The 20,512-nt window shown below is 40.9% G+C and overlaps 1 protein-coding gene across 1 annotated transcript; it reads right to left on the reverse strand.

Annotated features, from left to right (window-relative positions):
- Window positions 1–375: 375 nt before the first annotated feature.
- CRTAP (cartilage associated protein) lies at window positions 376–18,614 on the reverse strand. Its single transcript, XM_065753387.1, has 7 exons — window positions 18,137–18,614; window positions 14,622–14,771; window positions 13,857–14,028; window positions 12,470–12,598; window positions 10,682–10,827; window positions 8,734–8,817; window positions 376–664 (listed from the first exon to the last, which is right to left on the reverse strand). The coding sequence occupies exons 1-7, from the start codon at window positions 18,575–18,577 to the stop codon at window positions 605–607; spliced, it is 1,182 nt and encodes a 393-aa protein (XP_065609459.1). The 5' UTR covers window positions 18,578–18,614; the 3' UTR covers window positions 376–604.
- Between the last annotated feature and the right edge of the window lie 1,898 nt (window positions 18,615–20,512).

Here is a 20,512-nt window from a genome sequence, read left to right on the forward strand (position 1 = left end):
CATTCAGTTTTAAGAAAGATCAAAAATGTTTACAGAATTATTAAAGCAACTTTTAGAAGCTTACCAGTTATGCTTCATTAATCCTTTCCAGCTATTTAAAGTTCTTGTTTGTTACCTTAACATCTTCCAGATGCACTGGGGTTCAGTATCACTTTATTAATCATCACAGTCATGTATAAATAATACAAATACATAGCTTAGAAAGTCTAGAACTGTTCTATCATCCCTGGTTCACAATCTGACAAAAGTTCTTCCAAATTTATCTGAACTGTGACAACTTATGGCACAGCACTGAAATAAGAAATCTTAGTGTCAGTATAGAAAATAAGAATTGTCAGTTTTGTTGTGTCTGTGTAAAGTGAAGAAAGCTCAGGAGGAAAACCATAAGCACCAATTCTGTAAAGGCACAGTGAAAACCCATGCTCATGAAACAGTCAGTGCAGCATGGAGGTGATCTTTCAGGGGTGGATCTTGTGATGTGTTTTGGAGCTTAAAGGAAAAGGTTTGAGGTATATCTATCTGGAACTACGAGTGACCAAAAACAATAACAAGGCACAATGGTGAGTGATCACTTTTGAACAATACTTCATGGTGATCTCACTCATCAGGATTCATTCTTTTCCTCTATTTCTAACAGTTCATCTAGGAATTCCACAACTTCACCCTAGAAAAGATTAAAATTAAGAAACAGGTTAACTGTATGCTCCAAAATGAGTAGTGCTTACCATTAAAACAAACTGTAATAATAATTGGTGTCACATTAACTATTCATATACGCTTTCACATACAGCCTAGCACAACAAGCCTATAAAATGCAACTAAATGGCCCATACAGGTATACCACACATAGTTACATACTTGCAAGGACATACACACCTTCAAAGAAGAAAATGCTACACTCCATGTTAAATCTTCTTGTACTTTTTCAGGTATTTAAATAGACAATGAAATCCTCAAATTTAGAAAGTAGAAGCATTAATGTTTAAAGCAGCTGTTAAATTAGGTGAAATACCTTAAAAATTAAAGCTTCAAAATTCAAAGCAAAAGTGCTTTGTAAACCATGACTATGACTTTGCATTTGTCTCCTCTAGGGGTCAGTACCTTTGGTACACCCTTCAAAATACACTTTCTCCATTTTCACCCATGAATATTCACATTATACTTCAGTGCAGCAAAAATGTAATGAACCATAGATACTAGAATGTTTTCCATATAAGAAACAAATACTTGTACACTTACAACTTCTGACCTTCTAGTACGCTGTATCAAAACAATGTTAGCAATCAAACTTTATTTAAACTGCTCTTGGCATAGTCAGATACCACAGATTTGTCTTCCTGCAGTCAAACTGAAGTACTTTGGGATGATACTGCCCCCTCAGCTGGAATTCACTGCCTCGTCAGCCAAGCTACAGTAACTGAGCTACAAGTTGTATCTCAAGGTCACACCTTGAGCACTTATAGAAAGAGCTAAATGTAAATGTACAGCAGCATCTAAGACTACACAAAATTGACTGTAGGAGCTCACTTGTCTGCACCCTCAGAAATATCAGTGTTTTCCTATTTCCCCTCCATACACATCAATGCTCAGACACATCAATGCCTTTCTTGACATAAACCTATGTGTTTTAAAAAGGCTACAATGTGTAATTCAGCCTTTTTCCAAAACAAATAACAACTTTCTGATAGAAAAAAAATAGTTAAGAAGTCTGATCAGCTCTTACACTCAGATTAAAAATAAATAAATCAGAATTTAAAACAGTTGTGTTGAAAGAAAATCACTCTTTGTGGATGCTCACTTTCACACCCCCTTCACCTCTCAAGTCAAAGTTTTTGTCATCTGTATCAGGTTACTGAGTCTGGTCAATGAAGGATGCAAGCAGTACTTTGTAACTTTAATTAAATTTTAAGCATGTTCTTATCTAGGAAGGTATTCATTAGGAACACAGCACCTTCCAGATACATGCAGTTGCAGACTCAAAAGTTCATTGTTATGTTCTGTGATAAGGGAAGAGCATTCTGTCTGAAAATAAAAGTAATAAAATTGTGAAAATAAAAGGAAGAAATTCTCTATTTTGACTACAGAACAACTGTACTATGGAGGTGGCCATTAAAAATATTAACATCACATTTTTCAGACGTGTGATTAGCAAGGAGAGAAATAATAAGAACCAAGCAAACAAACAAACAACAACAACAACAAAAAGAAAAAAGTGAAGAGGAAAGCCTGCTTAAGCAACTGCTGCTTTTGTTTCCCATTTCACAGTTCCATCTTAAAAGACTGTTGAGTTTTCACTACTGCGGTTTTAGAAAGTCCTGAAGGATGGCAATTTATTTTGCTTTGAATTTATTCAAAACATCTAAATTTCCAGTTCAACAAAAACACAAGAAAAAATGCCAGAACTTTCATATTCTCTGCTTGTCTTCCTGATTGCAGGAAGTCTGGCAACTGCAAAACAGGAATTCAACATTTCTGCACGTTTTCTTTTGTTACAAGTATTTTGATTGCCTAAGGAGCCCAATCATGTGAGGAACTTAATACCACTTCAAAAATGCATGTGAAAAAAATAGCCACATGGTCCAGTAGTCACTATGTAAGCCTTTTAAAGATACAAGAACAAAGGCTCAGAGGACTTAAGGACAGATTTTCTAGCACAGCTTCTAGAATAGTGGCCATAAACATTTAGATACCTCTTGAAGGACTACAGAGATGCAGGCTCCATTAACTAGAAAATGAGTTACAAGATTAGGAATGCAGGTTATCTCCTACATGGGTCTCAAATCTAACTCAGACTGATTTTCTTACACCTCAGAATCATCGTTTAATGAAAGAATAACAGATAGTAAAAATGAGTTCTCTTTTTAGTCTACCTGCAAAGACAAATCTCAAAAAGCCTGAGAGACAGGGTGAAGGGCATAAACATCTCACTGTATGATCTAGAATAAAGTATAAGGAAGACACTGAGATTTCAATAGTGTGGCCTTGATAACTCAGGTCTAATGCAGATTATATAACATGTTGCTCAGACAGTGCTGATGTAAATCAAAGTTCTGCAATATATATGTCCCACAGCGGGACATAGCTGTCTGCCTGATGACCAGTAGATCAATATGTGAATTCTGATTAAGCTTGGGGAAGGGCATATTTTGCTACAGACCAGTACTTGGCTGCTAGTTAGGCAGCTGACCACTGGAGAGAACACATGCACACAAGCAACACTGCTTGGTCCACTCCTGAGAAGCATACCCTTATTGCAAGTTGGCCCTTGGTCCACTCCCTGCCTCTTGGTTTGTTCTGGTGGCCAAAAGCATCTGTTGCTGGGGTGCAACTCTCTGTCAGCACTCCATGAGCTACCAACCTGTAGGACAAACCTCTTCCTTCTCTCCATTCAGGGTCTATCAGCAAAGTGGGAATGACAAGAGTAATACACAGAAAAAGATATGACAGGCATAGCCTGAAATACAGGAGGATATTGAGTGGCAGCAGGCCAATGCTCCCAGGCAGGTGTGAGTAGTAGGAAGATTCAGAGAGTCAACTGAAGCCTCCAGTCAGCTGTTAGTTATGCAGACTAAGTGTATTAGATTGAGTGTTTAGATTAACAAGTGCACAGAGGCTCAAACAGAAAGAACAAATTTTGCTCTACAGTAATTCAAGATCTTACAGCGGGTAAATGAGTAGGTGGATGGTAATAAATAATAATTTTAAAACAGAATTCTTGATCAATACTATATAAACTAACCCAGGCTACAAAGATTGGTACACTAACTATTCTAAGAAAAGCTAGAGCATTTGAAGAAGTCCTAAAAAGGAGGAAAAATGCAAAACTCCTCACTTACTACCACAAGCTGAGTGTCCAAGACCAAGGCATGCATTCAGGCTAGGGATTGCTACTGACCCTCTCTTAGGCAATATTAAATGCTGCACTCACACATGAAAAACACAACCTTTAGAAGAAACATCTGTATTTTGGAGATTACTTGCCAGCTATTAAAAGAAACAGCAAAGAGGAAAAGCTCCCAATACATGGCTCAGTTATAGTCCAATTGAGACTGATGGTCAAGCACCAACTTTTCTTATGCCAGCAGACTTTAAAAATAGAAGCAATCAGTTGTTGTACCAGTGGCTGCACTGCTCACTGACAGACCCAGATGCTTTGGCTTTGGCTGTTAAGGCTAAGCAAGCGCTGCCTTCTGCATAGCAAATATTAATCATTCATAGGTCCTTGCCTCTAACTACAGTCTGTTCTGTCCTTTCTCAGTGTGGACTGGAAAAGTTCTGGGAAAAACAGCCTTCATGTAACAACCCACTCTTTCCACACAGATTAGCTGATGGCACTTTGTATAGGGATTCCATATGCAGTGCAGTGAAATAGCCTGTTCCTCAGGGAAGTAACAGAATATTAAAATAATACTTTCCTAGAATGAATTAAGATCTACAAAAATAAATACTCATGTCTGACTGACAGCAGTGAACAAGTAAGAAAATGCCTTTAAACTCACTAATCCAAGAAACTGAGACTTAAGAGACAATACACAGAGAAATAATTGCTTGGATCTTTGTTTCCTTATAATCTATGACAAATGAGGAAAACATTAATCCCACAGAATGTCCCCTGGGTGTCTTTCCCAGCAAAGAATATCAGATTGGAAAATTGTAATTAATGTAAACTTGTTCAATAGTAAGACTAACAGATCTGATTCCCTTATGTATCAGGTGTATGTGGTATGGTTGTGATACCGTTGACGGTGGAGGATGTGCTCTGCAGGCTTGAGAGAGACTGCAAATTTGTAGCATTCAGCCAACCAAACAGTGATATTTTGAAGGAGTATTATTCCAGGGTAACAGTAATGCACATGTCAATCAGTGGCTCAGCCATGGTGCCTGAAAGTTTTATCCAGTCTTTGAGAAAACGTTCTTTGACTTCAGTTAAAACATGAGAGTTCAACTGTAACCACCTTCAGGTTCTCAAAGAGCAGTAAAGGCCAGACTTGACATTCCTTGCATTCTAGCAGGAAAAAGAATCCCTCAATTATTTGCACAGAAAAATAATTTGGCCCTTCGTTTATTTTTCAGATGCTCAGTCAACAGTGTGACCCACTGTCATACACTTTACATGACTTTTTTTTTAATTTTAAAAGAGCTTAGTTATTCCCTATCAATGTTAATTGCTTTTCTCAAACATTTTTCCATTTCATTTTTTATTGCATATTCTGAACACGTAATTGTTCTCTCCCCATATACTATGGAAGTCTGTAGTACACTGCAGTGATTACAATATTTTACAGTAATCTAATAAGTGTGCTTTCCTCTTAACAGTTTTGTAATGCCTATAAAACACGAGTCGATTCAATTTCAAAACAAATAAGAAACGCTGCACTGAAAGCAGAAGTCTTCTAGTGGCTTTGTTTCTAAACTCTGCTTATGCTCTCTTTGCCACTTCCTGATGTACACAGGGCCTTAAGCAAATTGGTGTAGGTAAAAGTTCTTAATTTCTTTTCTAATCCTGCCATTTAAGCCCTACTATACTTCTCATTGTAGGTGGTTTAAATGGAAGGAGAAACAACTTAGAGTACAATGCAAGTTCAATGGTAAAATAGCAAGAGGGAATAGAGGCTTTTGAAGAGAGCCTGCTACAAAGGCAGGATCTCCAGTAGCAAACAGTGATGAAAAATAACCTTTCTTTTTTTAAAAAAAGCAGATATAGAACAGGGACCTTAACAATGTCAATTAACTACAACCACTCTCTTAAACAATTGCCACCAGCTTTTTTCAGCGTAGCCACCACGCTGTTGTAGCTGTGCAGGTCTGAGGTCAGAGCAGGGTTTACACATCTGCATTTACAACTTGCTGTTATGAGAACACTTGTATAAATCATTTGAAAATATGTAAAATGTGAGTTAACATAGCCAAAAATACGTTAGTGATTTCTGAACAGATAAATATGCTGAATTCAGATTATAATTTGCTACCAGTAGTCTACTGGGCACTCCTGCCTTGATGGTATTCCATATCCTTTCTTTCCACCACTCCTTAGTTCAACACTCACTCTCCTTTGTGTCATATCTAGGCATGGAGAATCTAAGCCTCAGCTATTATATAAGTGGAAGGGCACACAATCGACAAAGAAGAACAGATGCCAAAAAGAAAGAAAAAACAACAGATGGACCAAGGCTGCCAATGGTTTTTCACCTATTGATTAAGTACTGAAAGAAAAACGACACTACTGGATCATCCCAGCCAAATATTTGTGGTTCCTATGTAATTTTGAATAGCTAAGTAGCTATCCCTAAAAAAAAGTCCTCAAGAACACTGAATTTATGTGCCAGAAACTTGTCTCCTGTAATTAGTGTAGTGCTGAAGTTACATCTGCACTAGCTGAATATCTGGCTCTTAATGACATTTCATTTTCTTACTTAAATTTGTGCAGTACTGGGAGTTAAAACTATTAAGAGCTTTCATGTGTTAGACATATGAACAGAAATCAAGAAGCTTGATTATCCATGGGCAACTAAGATGACAACGTTGTGCAATGCTCTGTTAGCTTAACTGTGGAAAACTCTTCAAGGATATTTAATAATTACTTCTAAGAAAAAGTTATTTGCAACAAGTTGGTGCTAATATTCTCTGTCACCTCTACTGTGTTAAATGTTAGTACTGAAGTTTTTCATTTCCGTGAGGAAAAACATTAATAAAGTAACATGAAGAGGACAGTATTTCTTGTAGTGTCATGTGCAAAAATCATTACTACATATTCCAGCCTCTGCCATTACTGCAATGTATTAATGGAAGAAGCGACAAGTATTTGCTTGCTTTGCTAATGGGATTTAATAAGACCCATGGATATCTGGAATACAGGAGCACTGTAAAGCTTGAACAAAGACTCCCCATTTGAGAATAAGGACATACATCAAGAGAAACTTTAGCTTCACTCAAGGAAAGGTTTTTTTTTCCTTAGATTATTTTAAACATTTGCTGGCCCACAAGCAACACGAAGCCCACAGACAGCAAAGATGGAGCACAGAAACTCACAAAAGGCATTGTCCATGGATCCAGTGGTTTAAATGAACTATGTCCACCAGAAAGAGAGGTTGCCTCCCTCCTTAACAATTTTTAATAAAGCTTTTACTGTAACACTTTATCTGAATTTTTCATCAGTTTTCCGCATTCCCATAGAATAAACTTTTCTATCTGTGCCAGGAGAAATATTAAAAAATATTCCACTTATACTACCACGTCCTGCCCATACAGCAGAAACTACAAGGTAGTGATTTTTATCTCTGTGCTATTCCTGCTCTGTCTGGACTCCCTGGAAGGCTCCTGCAGCCAAGAAGAAGCTCTGGTAGCCAGGGATTTATGAGTTCACTACCAAAATCCAGAGCCAAGACAGAGACATGGACAGCCTCCATCTCTCCTAGGTTCTTCAGTCCTATTAAGGGAGAGCACAGAAGCCCTTTAACTTTTCTCCAGGAAATGAGAGTGGTAATTTTTCTAATATGAAGAATGTGAGGTAGGGATGTAGGTGGCATGGACAGGCCCAATGATTTTGGCTGTTTAACCCAAATGTAGCCCAGGGTAATGACACTTCCTTGACACTTTCCCAGAAGTTTAATTGACATTTCCATTGTACTGCTCTCTTGTAGACTGCAAGCCCATTCATCACTGCACTCGTGAAATGGGCTACAGGAACTAATGCCAACAAATGAATGTGTTGTTTTTTTTTTCCCCTGTATTAAATGCTTGAGATTGAAGACTGTGTTTATAATTCTGTCTTCTAACAACATAAAGGGAAAGTCTTCAAAATAGACTGCCTTTCTCCTTCCTTAATTACTCATCCCTTTGTTTTGGAGCAGCAGATGTGAAAGAAGGAAAAAATTACAAATGAAGTTTATGTCTAACATAAGAAAACATTATGGACAAAGCAGAGTGTTTGCCCAAATCAACAAGGGAATATAAAAAAACACTAAGAATTTACACACCCTGAATGGAAACCCATATAGGCTAGTTCTCATCTACGCTTAACATTATAATGAGAATATTAAACTGTTCTTCAGAGACATTTATTACAATGGAAAGATTTAGCAGTCTTCCTATCGTCTAGTAACATTGCGATGGAATTCTACATAGAGTTGTTTTCAGGTCATGAGCATACTGAAGGCAGTACAGACATGTTATTACTTCTCCCATGAAAAATATTATCTCTACCTATGTGCTGGATAAAATAAAAATTGAAAATGTGGTGTAATCTTATAACATAAACCATTTCTTTTCTTTTTGACTGTAACTAAATAGGGATAACAGGACTTCCCTTTGATAAAATTATAAGTTAGGCAGGGACTTCTGGACAAAATTATGAGCATTTTAAAATGTATTTTCAACAATGTTCCAGAAAGAAAAAGAAAAAAAATGTTTGGTTTAAATATATCAACAACTTCTCTGCCCCCTGGTGTTATATCTTGCAAAATTTTCTTTTGGGGGCTGTGTGCATTGTAATTACCCTTGTTTTAATATTGACTTTTATTCTTTTACATGCCATGTGAGTGGTCTAATGCCCTTTGGGTTTGTTTCCTGTATTCATTTACAAAAGAAAAATTTATGACAAATCGGTCACAGTTATAAGAACATTTCTCCACAGTACAGAAATCCTGGATTTTTAATTACTTAACATTTTAATATTATTACTGTTTTTGGGTTTTGGTTTTTTCGGGACCACAATTTTCTATCTAGAAAACTCACCTCATCATCATCCATTAGATGCTCCTTTGCAAATTCATACATTTCCAATTGGAGTGTGGTTATGTTGTGATATCGAACTGCATCCTACAGGGAAAATAAAAAAATTGCTGTGTTACTTGAGGGTAGTGTCATCACATGTCATCTGAAACTAATCAAGTGAAGCTAGACCCAGATTTAGCAGAAGGTAGGTCTCAGAGGGTTTAAAATGTTTGAGAAAGGAAACAGCAGAACAGCATTCAGCATATCCAATGTCTTCTGTGGACATTGCTAAGCATAAGCTCCATCGGTGTGAGAAGAACAAAGCACTCTCCTATTTCTCATGTTTCAAAGCATTGGCGAGTCTGAGGATAAGGAATGAGACTGCCAGAGCCAAGCAGCAAGCAGCCTGTGCCTACATTCCAGTGGGCTTTGGATATGAGAAAGCTTCCATCTCCCTATGTGCTGGCATAAGGCGGCAGGCAGTTCTGGGAAAAAGAGACACTGAGGTATTTTGCCTTGTAATGACTCACCATCCCAGCCCATCTGGAAGTGGGAAAGTCTGTATGGTCACCTACCTACCTCAGTTCTGAGGGTGTTTGCCTGGACAGCACAGTGTAGCTGTCACTCTCAGAATTGTGAACACCACCAGAAACATACTTTGACTATTCCATTTAATTCTTTTCAGGGAGGAAAACAGGAGACTTCCCCTTTCACAAGGACATCTAAAGCTTAGTTTCATGCTGCTGACACTCTGGTACTACTTTGTGAAAATAAACCAGAGACATTATGGTTTTCATGGCAAGTGATTAGGACAGCAAGCAACTTCTGTTCATAGCAAGACAGATCAAAGTACAAGAAAATACAGCTGTATACATTTGATATTTAATATTTAAAAATTAAATTATCTGTAGCCCCAACTCCTGAGAAGTTATCAATGAAACATTCAGAGTCAATGTGTAGGGCCCTTGTTCTGTCCTTTCTGCACATGGACACCAAATCTGTTTGTGGTCTGCAGTTTTAAACTGCTGCTACCCCTCACTCCCACCAACGTCAAATATTGTCTCCAGTATGGTTACAAAGCACAGTTTTGTTCCCAACAACAGCAACAGAAGAATGGTCTCTTTCCTGTGCGAACTCAGACTCACAGCTGCTGCCTGAAAGAACCAAATGCATTTTCTCTGTATTCTGTATCTGCTGGCCCTGCAGGACAGCCTTGGTTTCCAGCATGTGAATAAGGTGTGTTGCACAGAACTTGACAGCTGCCCGCAAACAAAAAATGCTGAACAGATGGAGTGGCATTTTTTGCTTGAGCTGGCTGGCCTGAATGGAAGGAAAGTATTATCAAATTATTTCATTCATTATTAAACTATTATAACTTCTAAGGTACACATATGAACTGCTCTGTAGTGTTGCTCCAGATAAAGCAAGTCACCAAAGTACTGCACAGATACACTGAGCTTAATGCCACAATAAGAACTGAGGGATGTGCCTTTGGGCCAGCACTGGTCTCAGTGACTGAGGTGTCTGAAGAGGCAACATGGGAAGGGCAACTTGAACATCAGCCTGGGGGGTGCTTGCTGTTGTTTCAGCTAGGATAACTGAAATGACTTTCACATAGGGAAGTCATGCCCTAAGAAAAAGAAAAGGCACTAAATTTAATTTGTGGAACATGCATTGCTAATGACTAAATACTTGTACAGTGTATGCCACTGATGCCTAAGGAATCAGATAAGAGTCATAAAGCAGCTAATTCAGCTGCATGACACAAATCCCAGTACCAAGAAATGAAAGAAAATCTGACTTGATTTTCACAGTCCAGGCTGCAGGACTACAAGACGTCTTTAAATTTTAACAGAAAATCTTGGACATAGAAATTTAAAAACAGCACAGAAATCCATTTCAGAGAATTTTTTCAAAGCCAGAGCATAATCATTGGATGTTTGTATAGCGTTTTAAGTAATTCACCTACCGATCTGGGCTGAAAATCCTCTTCTTGAAGTCCCCATTTGTCTTTGTGGTACTGGTAATAGACCATGTTCTGTTTCATTACTTCATCTTTCTGGTCAAATAGAAGGTAACTAGCAGCACAAGAGGCTGCATTCTTCATGTCATTCACTAATTAATAAACACATGAACAAATACACACAAAGTAAATAAACAAAATGTAGAGATAATCCCTTTTGTTATCTGCACTCTGAAAAACTCTGATGGAAACAGGATCCATTTGCCACCTTTCCACCATCTGCATTTAAAAAGTTTCTGATGAAGAATATGCTATTTGTGTGTTTGAAACAGGTGAGGCCATGATTCAGAATGAGGACTTACCTAACACAAGCTTATGGCCATAACAGCCAAGTCATGGACAAGAACAATATGACTTATTTGGCTTCCCTAAAAACTACTTTCTTCTACTTCATAGAGCAAGTGGGGATAACTTACCATCGACACAAAAGGTAGTTTTCCTATGATGCTATTTTCTCACAGTGGTTTTCTAAGATAATCCTAACCAAATGTCTCTCCCAGCTACAGAATCAGTGAGGCATCGACCCACAGCTTGGGGGTGCCCACTGTGGCATTTCTTACAAAACAAAGAAACAAATAAAAAAATCCATTTCATTTTGCTTGGATTGATGAAGATGGAAGAGTCAATATGTGTAGGCAAGAAACATATGCAAAAGTCATTAATGTCTTAGCTGCATATGGCTGGCTATGCCTTTCCTTTGGTGTTGAAGCCTGCAATGGCAGCTCTAAGGGCTAAATGTGTTTTAATGGTGCAAGAAGCTCCTCAAGAAACCCCAATGCTCACTGAATGATTTACCTATCAAATGTATAAGCACTGAGCACCAGAACACTATCATTTCTGTTTGTTATGTGGTCCTCTCTTTCTTTAAAATGCACGTAGCCTCATGTGCTCTATTCTAATGGTATTATGAAAATCCATTAGGAAAAAAAGAATGGTACGAACTACTCTACAGGTTTGTCTCTGGAAGAAATACTGAATAATAAATTGAGAATTTAGTATTCATGCTATAGGTACTTGTCTTGAGGTCACAGTCTTTCTTCTCTCTTAATAAATAAGTAAGAAATTTAAGAATATAGTTCTTTTTAGAAGTATACATTCAGCTGCTTGACTCTATGGATCCAAATGCTTGGTCACCTCTATTTTTTTGTATTTAGGTGTGTAGAATGTGTCAGTGTCACTGCACATGTTCTAGGCATAGGAAGTGGCTGACACTATTTACTCTAGGATGTGTCACTTCATAACGGCATAAGAGCTGGTGTATTACATATTTTAACATAATATACATATGATGAACATTTAAGGTTTATATGAAATTCTGAAAAGTGCAAGTAAATTGTGCTGGCAGCAGGTATTGTATATAATGAGAGGTGGTGATGCGTCAGGTCACACTCTGTCACAATTTTCCAGCACTCAAGTGGAGATCAGTCAAAAGCAATAGTATCTTAAAAAAAGGGGGCCTGCCCAGGCAGACTTCAACCTCTATGTTCAGAAATTCACTTTTTCATGAAGAACTCTTTGAGCCAGGAGTTATTATTTTGCTCATCTCCCACGTCTACAGTTACATAGTGGGAAAAAGATCTGGGGCATCTCAGACTTTCAGCCCCACCACAGGCAAAAACGCAGATTCTGGAGGTCACTATTTACATTCTAAAGCATTGTAACTAGAAGACTAGGAATGGAAACTCTCCCACATCATCCCAATGTTATTAAGTATGTTAAATTACTACTACTTACATTTATAATATGCGAATTGTAAGTAATGGTACATGGTGGCCACAAACTTCTCAACAACAAAACCTCCTATAACGGGTGTCAGATTACTCTCACACTGCACTTTGCATGCAAGGACTTCAATATAGTGGTCTAGAAGGAAGAAAACAACAACACAGGATATGAGTAGAACACAGTGAACTGTTATAACCCTTCCCAGTCGCTACCCATCAAAATTTGGCTTTATAATCCCTAAGTCCTGTGAATTTGGAGCTTGCTGCTTGGAATTATTGAGCATCTCCAACTGAAGTACGTCTCAGGTGCTGGCACTCGGTCCTCCAGGTAAAGTAAGTAGGATCAAGATTTCAAGGATATCAAAATTACAATTCCAGAGAACTAAGCAGTTAGGTTTCACTGACACCTACAGGCAGTCTGTGGTGGTAGGTTTTATTGAAAGCATTATGGAGTACATTATATCCTAATGGTTAAATTAACAATGGTATTTTTGAAAGCCTTTGTAATTTCATTGAATTACTGCATAATTAAGATCCACATGCTACCTAGTACAACTATGACAGAAAGACAGCAGGTGATTGTAAAGTAAACCTCTAGAGATGGCTGCATTTTATGCCAGACATTTGGATAGGTTCATAGGTTCAAACGGTTGGAAAGGACCTACAAGATCATCTAGTCCAACCATCCTCCTATCACTATCCCTACCCAACTACTAAATCAAATCCCTTAGCACCTCATCTAGACGCTTCTTGAACAGCGGATGTTCTAAAAGACATGACAGACATGGATATGCTGCACACTACTAATCCAAAAAGGTTTAAGTTCACATGCTTTCCGAGACTGAAAAACTAGGTACAATGGGGTGGGACTAGAAGTGATTTTATCTTCAAGAAAGTATGTTCCAAGAAAACCTTCCATCAACTAATTGCAAGCCTTTTCAGGACATACAGTATTTGAAATGTACTGTCCACACCTGTGATGACATTATGTGGTACTCCTACCTTTCTGTCTCTCCACTGCTGCTGGAGTTGTCTTTTCCTTCAGCAGAGGAAGAGGATAGACAGTAAGTGCTAGTCATAAATGAGCATGGACAGAGTCAGTGAGTTACAGACGTTCTTTACAGTGGTTTGGGGGTGATCCAAACCATGGGGGCTCTGTCTCACTGGGGAAAAAAGCCTGTGTTTAGAGTTTTACTGTCTATTAATTTTCTTCCACTCCTTATCTACTCCTTATCTACTCCTTATCTATAGGCACCTGCCAGCTTTGCTGAAGTAAGGCTTGAGGAACAGCCTGCAATAACTATTCCACTAAGGAAGGAGGACTTAGGTAGCTGATCCTATGGATAGAACTAAATATACTTCGGGACTTCTTTCTTGACTGTTTCTTAAGCACTCACCTGCAATGGAGAGATAGAAGTCTTTAAAATCTTTAATCTCTCGAGAGCCTTCACAAGCTGCTATACAGTCATCATAGGCTTTGAAGAAATCAGGAAGAGCCAGTTCCATATCTGAGATGGATGTTCTCCAGTTGTCACCATTGTACGCTCTCACAGCCCTGACAAAGAGATTCTGAAAAATCGACAGGAATGAACTAGCAGTAAATGACCTGTGGAAAGCTGTATGTAAATTCAAATCCAGTAAGTGATGTCTCAGCATTTCTGAATTACTAGATAAGCTGCTATCCAGTTAATATGAAACAGATGATGAACAGATTTTATCAGATATTTCTTACATAGTTGAGTATGAAGCTTCATTTCAGATAAACAGGAAAACCTGTTGGAAAAAGACCATGTGATTCCAAAGAGTATATTTTGAGATAGAGATTTTTGATGGATTCTTAACACCAAAAAAATTTTAAGCTGTACCTCTACAGCACTCACAGCATTTGAATAATTCCATGTACTTGCTTACTTCCATTAGCTACCTGCATGTAGTAACTTTCAAATATGGTACTCCACATCACTTGCTGTGACTTATGGAACAGTGGAAAGCAAAAGATGTGAGAATTATTGCAGGTGTTAAGAAACTAGAACAGAGATGTCTGAGGTAAGATACTAAGATGGAAAGGACAGGCAGGAGCTGAGAACATGTAAGTAAAGAGATCCTCGAATCTCACACAGTAACAGAATGATTCCACAAGACTGTACTGTGAATAAACACACCTCGTAAGGCTTTGTCTCCAAATCTTTAATGTGCTCCTCAGCATCGGGTATGCTCTTATAGTAGGCCATATTTCTTTGCATCATTTCATCATCTGGATGCTTCAGAAGAAATGTGTGAGCTGCTGCAATAGCTTTTGGAAGGTTATTAGCCTAAACATGGAAATAAGGGAGAGAAGGAAGAGGAAAAAAAGATTAACTGGGGAAAAAAAAATCAGATTCCTGCAGGATCTGTATTTCCAAGCTTACTACTGCTAAAACCACACTCAGCGGACACAAAAATACAGTGAAACTGATACTTCCAAGTTTTACTACTAGCTGCACCATTCTTATTTTCAAGTCTATTATTGTCACAAATAGCATAGATGACTTTAAGTAAAAAAAACCAAACCTGCATAAAATTATTCTGTTGCTCATATGTAGGATTAATCGCACAGCAATTCCTGATGCCCAGCAACAGATACTGAGCAGGAGTCATCACTTACCCCCTCTCCATGGTGTTTATGTGTCCTCTTTGCCTAGCAGAGTGGAAGGCAATGTTACAATAATATACCATCCCAGTGGTGGTACAGAGTGAGAGTAAACAGCATGTACTTGTTCAACAAATGTTCTAATGTGCTACATGACTTCTGTTCCTAATTTTAAACTAAATTTAACCCCTGTATTAGAAGTATATATTACTCATATACATATTTACATCTCCATCTGTATGTGTATATGTATTATTCTATATGTATGCATATTTTATAAAATATATACTGTATATATATATTTATATAGAGTGCAACAGTGAAAGTAAAAGCTTTAAGTACTTGTGAAATGGTAGGCCCTTCTCTCTTGTAAGCTGAGATTCAGATCAGTCCATCCAGCTCACTGATGTGTAGGTGTTACTGAGTTCCACTGAACATCTGAAATAACTTATGGCAGTGTACACATAAAACCATGAGCAAGAATCACAACCATCTATGCACACACGCTCTTCCATTCGCATCCATAAAAGGCAGCCCTTCATTTCAGAGGAAATCTGAGAGACTATCACACCAAAAGAAACACTTTGACCCTAAGACGAGCTCTCTGTGCTGCTGTAAGTGCCAACGCACTGGGATCACGTCAGCTGCATTTCCTGCAGTCCCCAAACTATGCACTTCCAGCCAGCCCACACGCTGCTGAATGCAGAGGGAAAGCACTTTCATCAAATGCCTGAGTTCTCCCATGCTTAATGCTTTAACCCTATCTGCTGGGAAGCAGGCAAATCTCTCATTTTTCCTTGGTCCATGATTTCTTCTCGACTGTAACCCTGGTGTTAGAAAAAGTGAGAGAGAAAAAAAGAAAGCTGTGTAGAAAACACATTCCTACGTAAGCTCAGTGGCTCCCAGGCAGCTCCCTCCAGAGGAGCAGAACAGGAACATCTGCTCCAGGGACCGTCTAAGACGTGGCAAAACTTCACTCCAGAACACACCTGAATAAATACATAGTCACTCTAAAAAATTCCACAGAGTGTTTCCCTATGCCTTCTTTCTGTGTTATACGTGATGTTATGGAAAAAGAAAAAAAAAGTGACACTCCTGTCCTCAGAAAAACCACCAGCCAGGAAAAAGTTCTTCACATGCAGAAGTTTGTATTTTTAGAAGAGCCATTCAGGGCTCCCCAAGTGAGTAATAAGAGCTCAGAGCTGGACTACAGTATAATAACAAAGACAATTGCACTGATCAGAAAAACACCAAACTACAGTTCACAAACCCACTGCAAATGGGGCTGGAAAACAGCTTTAAGGCAGAGAGGAGATTTCTCCAATTTCCTCCATTCACATTCAAATCATTCATATATCAGAAACTATACATAGGAATGATTTTTGCTCCAGAACCATTCCTAATGTGATACAATCACAGCCAACTTTGTATGTACCACAGGGGGAACGAATAAAGTAAGACAAAAAATGGAAACATTTGTGGTGATGTCATTTTAGGATCTGTAAATGGCTTTGAGAGTTAGCACAGTGCCTGCCATTCAGAAGAAATGTCTTATTTGGTACTTTCTATTCTCTGTGTTGAGAAACTGTAACATACAAAAGTACGTTTTTCTGTACAGCCTTTGGGGTGGCTTCAAATGTTCTGAACTAGGCAGGTGTGACACAACGTGTGAAGGTATTGCTTGCTGGCGTTCTATGAGAATACATTTCCCTGCTTTGGTTTACATAACTTGTGAAAATAATTTTAAATTTCCATATGGAAAAGACATTCCTACAAATACGACATAACAGCAGTTACTAAGATGTGTATTTTTAAGCAGCAGTTGCAGAAGGAATGCACAAGCATACAGTCTCATATAACGAATAGGGACCAAATCCCTAAAAAAATGGCAATCCATCCAAACAAAAGAGGTCAGCATGTTTTCTTTCCTCAAGAATAATGCATTTATTTGGAATGCAAGTGACTGCAATATCTGAGGGACTGGAACGAGGACCCTGATTTAGGGAACAATATGATGAAGATGTGGAGTGGGAAACTGTGAAATAGATTCTGGTCAGGAGGATGACAAGAAGGTAGAGAAACAAGAGAGAATGTGGTGAAAGTGGTGTTCCCAGTCCTGAGTGGCCCAAGAGCAAAAGGTAAACATCATTCCAGGGCTAGCATTAATGCCATGCTCCAGAAGACAGTTCTAAAAAATCTATGAATCATTAAGGTTGGAAAAGACCTTTAAATCACCTAGTCCAACCATCAATACATCACCACCATGACCACATCCCTCAGTGCCACCCCTACACATTTCTTAACACCTCCAGGCATGGTGGCTCCACTACCTCCCTGGGCAGCCTGTGCTAGTGCCTCATTGATCTTTCGGAGAAAAAAATGTTTCCTAATATCCAACATGAACCTCCCCTGGCTCAACCTGAGGCCATTCCCTCTTTTCTCATTGCTGTTACCTGAGAGGCCAACCACCAACTCGCTACAACCTCCTTTCAGGTGGTTGTTGAGAGCAATAAGGTATTCTCTACGCTTCCTCATCTTCAGACTGAACAATTCCCGTTCCCTCAGCCGCTTCTCATGAGACTTGTGCTCCAGATCTCTCAACAGTTTTGCTTTATGTCTTCCTGTGGATGTAACAACACCAAAGCTGCACAGGCATCATGCAAGCTGTACACTGGGGGCTGCTACATCAGAAAGAATGGGACCAGCAGGGAGTATGATAGGAATATGGACATGCTGGGAGAGATGAAGCAGAGATGAGTGCTTGCAATAGCACAGCAGTGACTGAAAGGGTATGTGGTATGTTTTAAACTAAGTCAGAAGAAAGTAAGACAGGTGGAAGACGGGATGGCTGGGGGTAGGGACAGCATGGCAGCGGGATAAGGAGGCAGGGTCCAGTGGCTGTATTTTGAGAACTGGAGGTTAATGCATGGCTGCGCAGGATGAGTTATGAGGAAGTAGCTACGTGAGCAAGAAGGCGTGTGACAGCGGTGACACGAGGCAGGTGTGAAGGCGGAGAGGACGCCGGGGAAGGTCAGGGCCGGTCCTCACCTTGAAGTAGGCGAACTGCAGGTACTTGTATGGCTCGCGGCGCTGGAACTCCTCGAGCAGCTCGCGGCCGGGCTGGGCCTGGCGGAAGGCGGGCAGCCCCTGTTTGCATCGCCGCAGGCACTGCGCCCGCCGCAGCACCCCGGCCAGCAGGCGCAGCTCGGCCAGCTCCACATCGGCGGGCGGCGGGGCGGCGGGCGGCCCGGCGGAGCTGCAGTTGCGGTGGCAGAAGGCCTCGCTGTCGCGCAGCAGGCGGTACAGCCGCATGCTCACCTCCAGGTAGCTGACGCTCTCGGGCCAGTTCTCCGTGCTGTACTGGTCCAGGCCGTAGCGGTAGGCGGATTCCAGCGGCATCAGCTCGTCCCGGGGGAAGCTGCGGAAGCTGTACCGCTCGTACTGCGCGCCCGCCGCCGCCAGCAGCGCCGCCAGCACCGCCCGCCACATCGCTGCGCCTCGGGCCCGGCCGGCACCACGTCGCCGAGCCGAGCGCAGGCGGAGGGGAGCGGCGGGGCGGACCGGGGGCGGGGGGCTGCGTGGCCGGGCGGGACCGCGGGTGGGAGGGATTTGGGAAGTGTCCGATTGTCCGATATGGGAAGTTCAGCCGGACTGGAGGCGGTCGGAACGTGTAGGGGAAGCTGCTGGGAGTCGGCAGGTTAGGGAGACGGTTTGCGTGAGTTTTCTGTTTTTCACGGAATCGTTTAGATTGGAAATGACTGCTGAGATCATCGGGTCCAACCATCAACCCACCACCACGACTACTGTGTCCTTCGGTGCCGCAGACACATGTTTCTTGAACACCTTCAGGGACAGCAACTCCATCAACTCCCTGGACAGCCTGTTTCAGTGCCTCACCACTCTGAGAATAATTTTTTTCCTAATATCCAACGTGAACAACTCCTGGTGCAACTTAATACCATTCCCTCTTGTCCTTCTCCTACTCTCCTCCATATGAAGCTTCACACATAATGTGGACATTGGCTGCATGGTGCTAATAGATGTAGGGCCATCTTGCACCTCTGGTCCCACCACCATCACAGTGTACTGGTGCCAGTGCTTCTGTGCAGGAGTGCAGGCTGGGAGAGGTGAGGATAGGTGCAGGCAAGTGTAGGCAGTGTGGCCTTTCTGCCCAGCTAGGGCAACAGACTCGTCCCCTCAGTCACTGGGGCATGACCCCAGGCCTGATAGGGCTTGTGGGTGCTTGTGGGTGTTCCAGGAGGTGTGGGCATGGGTAAAGTGACCGCAGCGTGAAGATGGGGCAGGAGAAAGGTTGTGGCACGCTGCGCAGAAGGAAAAGGTCTGGGGGTGTTGATGGCCAGCTAAACATGAGCCAGCAGTGTACCCGAGTCCAGAAAGGCCAGTGGCATCCTGGCCTGTATCAAAAGAAGTGTGACCGAGGGGACCAGGAAGGTGATGGTCTTCTCAACGGTGTGTGGCAATAAGATGAGGGGAATAGCCACAAACTGATGCATAGGAAGTTCCACGTAAAAGTGCATGGGAACTTCTTTGCAATGCAGGTGACAGAGCACTGGAACAGGCTGCACAGAGAGGTTGAGGAGAGTTGTGTCTGGAGACGTTCAAGACACTCCTGGACGTCTACCTGTGCAGCCTGGGCAAGGGAGCTGCTTTGGCAGAGGGGTTGGACTCGATGATCTCGAGAGGTCCCTTCCAACCCCTACAGTTCTGTGATTCTGTGTGATTCTGTGATCGTTCCCCTGTATTCAACCCTGGTGAGGTCACACCTTGAGTATTGTTCAGGTTGGGGCCCCTCACTACAAGAAGGACTTTGAGGCCCTGGAGCATGTACACAGAAGGGCAACAATGCTATGAAGGGTTTGAAGCACAAGTTTTACATGAAGCAGATGAAGGAACTGGGATTATTCAGTCTGGAGAAGAGGAGGCTCAGGGGAGACCTTATTGCACTCAATAACCACCTGAAAGGAAGTTCCTCCAGGTGGCGATCAGCCTCTTTTCCCAGGTAACAGCAGTAGGATGAGAAAGAATGGCTTCAAGTTGAGCCAGGGGAGGTTCACGTTGGATATTAGGAAACATATCTTCAAAGAAGTGCTGAGACAAGGCTGCCCAGGGAGGTGGTGTAGCCACCGTCCCTAGAGGTGTTAAGAAATGTGTAGAGGTGGCACTGAGGGACATGGTTAGTGATCATGGTGGTGATGGGCTAATGGCTGGACTAGATCTTTTCCACCCTTAATGGTTCTAGAATTCTATGGTCAGCTGGACAGTATGTTGTGCTCGTTCATGGTCATGAAACCTGCAGAGGGTTTGGAGTGGCTGAAGCACGGGAATAGGCTTAGAGAAGGGAGTATCTTTTTTAGGATTTGGCAGCTGTGTGGAAGGGAGGTGAAATCAGGCACACTTATTGTA

This window comes from Cyrtonyx montezumae, unplaced genomic scaffold, assembly GCF_038088225.1.
Source record: "Cyrtonyx montezumae isolate F1298 unplaced genomic scaffold, pur_monq_1.0 scaffold_8, whole genome shotgun sequence".
In the NCBI taxonomy this organism is placed as follows: Eukaryota; Metazoa; Chordata; class Aves; order Galliformes; family Odontophoridae; genus Cyrtonyx; species Cyrtonyx montezumae.

What these genes read in the sequence shown, in the direction of transcription:
- CRTAP (XM_065753387.1), bottom strand. Translation starts at nt 18,577, where the DNA reads ATGTGGCGGGCGGTGCTGGCGGCGCTGCTGGCGGCGGCGGGCGCGCAG. An exon ending in CTTCTATCTCTCCATTGCAG is followed by an intron (nt 12,599 to 13,856) that starts GTGAGTGCTTAA and finishes TCTTCCTTCTAG; the next exon opens with ACCACTATATTGAAGTCCTT. An exon ending in AGGATTTTCAGCCCAGATCG is followed by an intron (nt 8,818 to 10,681) that starts GTAGGTGAATTA and finishes TTTTCCCTGTAG; the next exon opens with GATGCAGTTCGATATCACAA.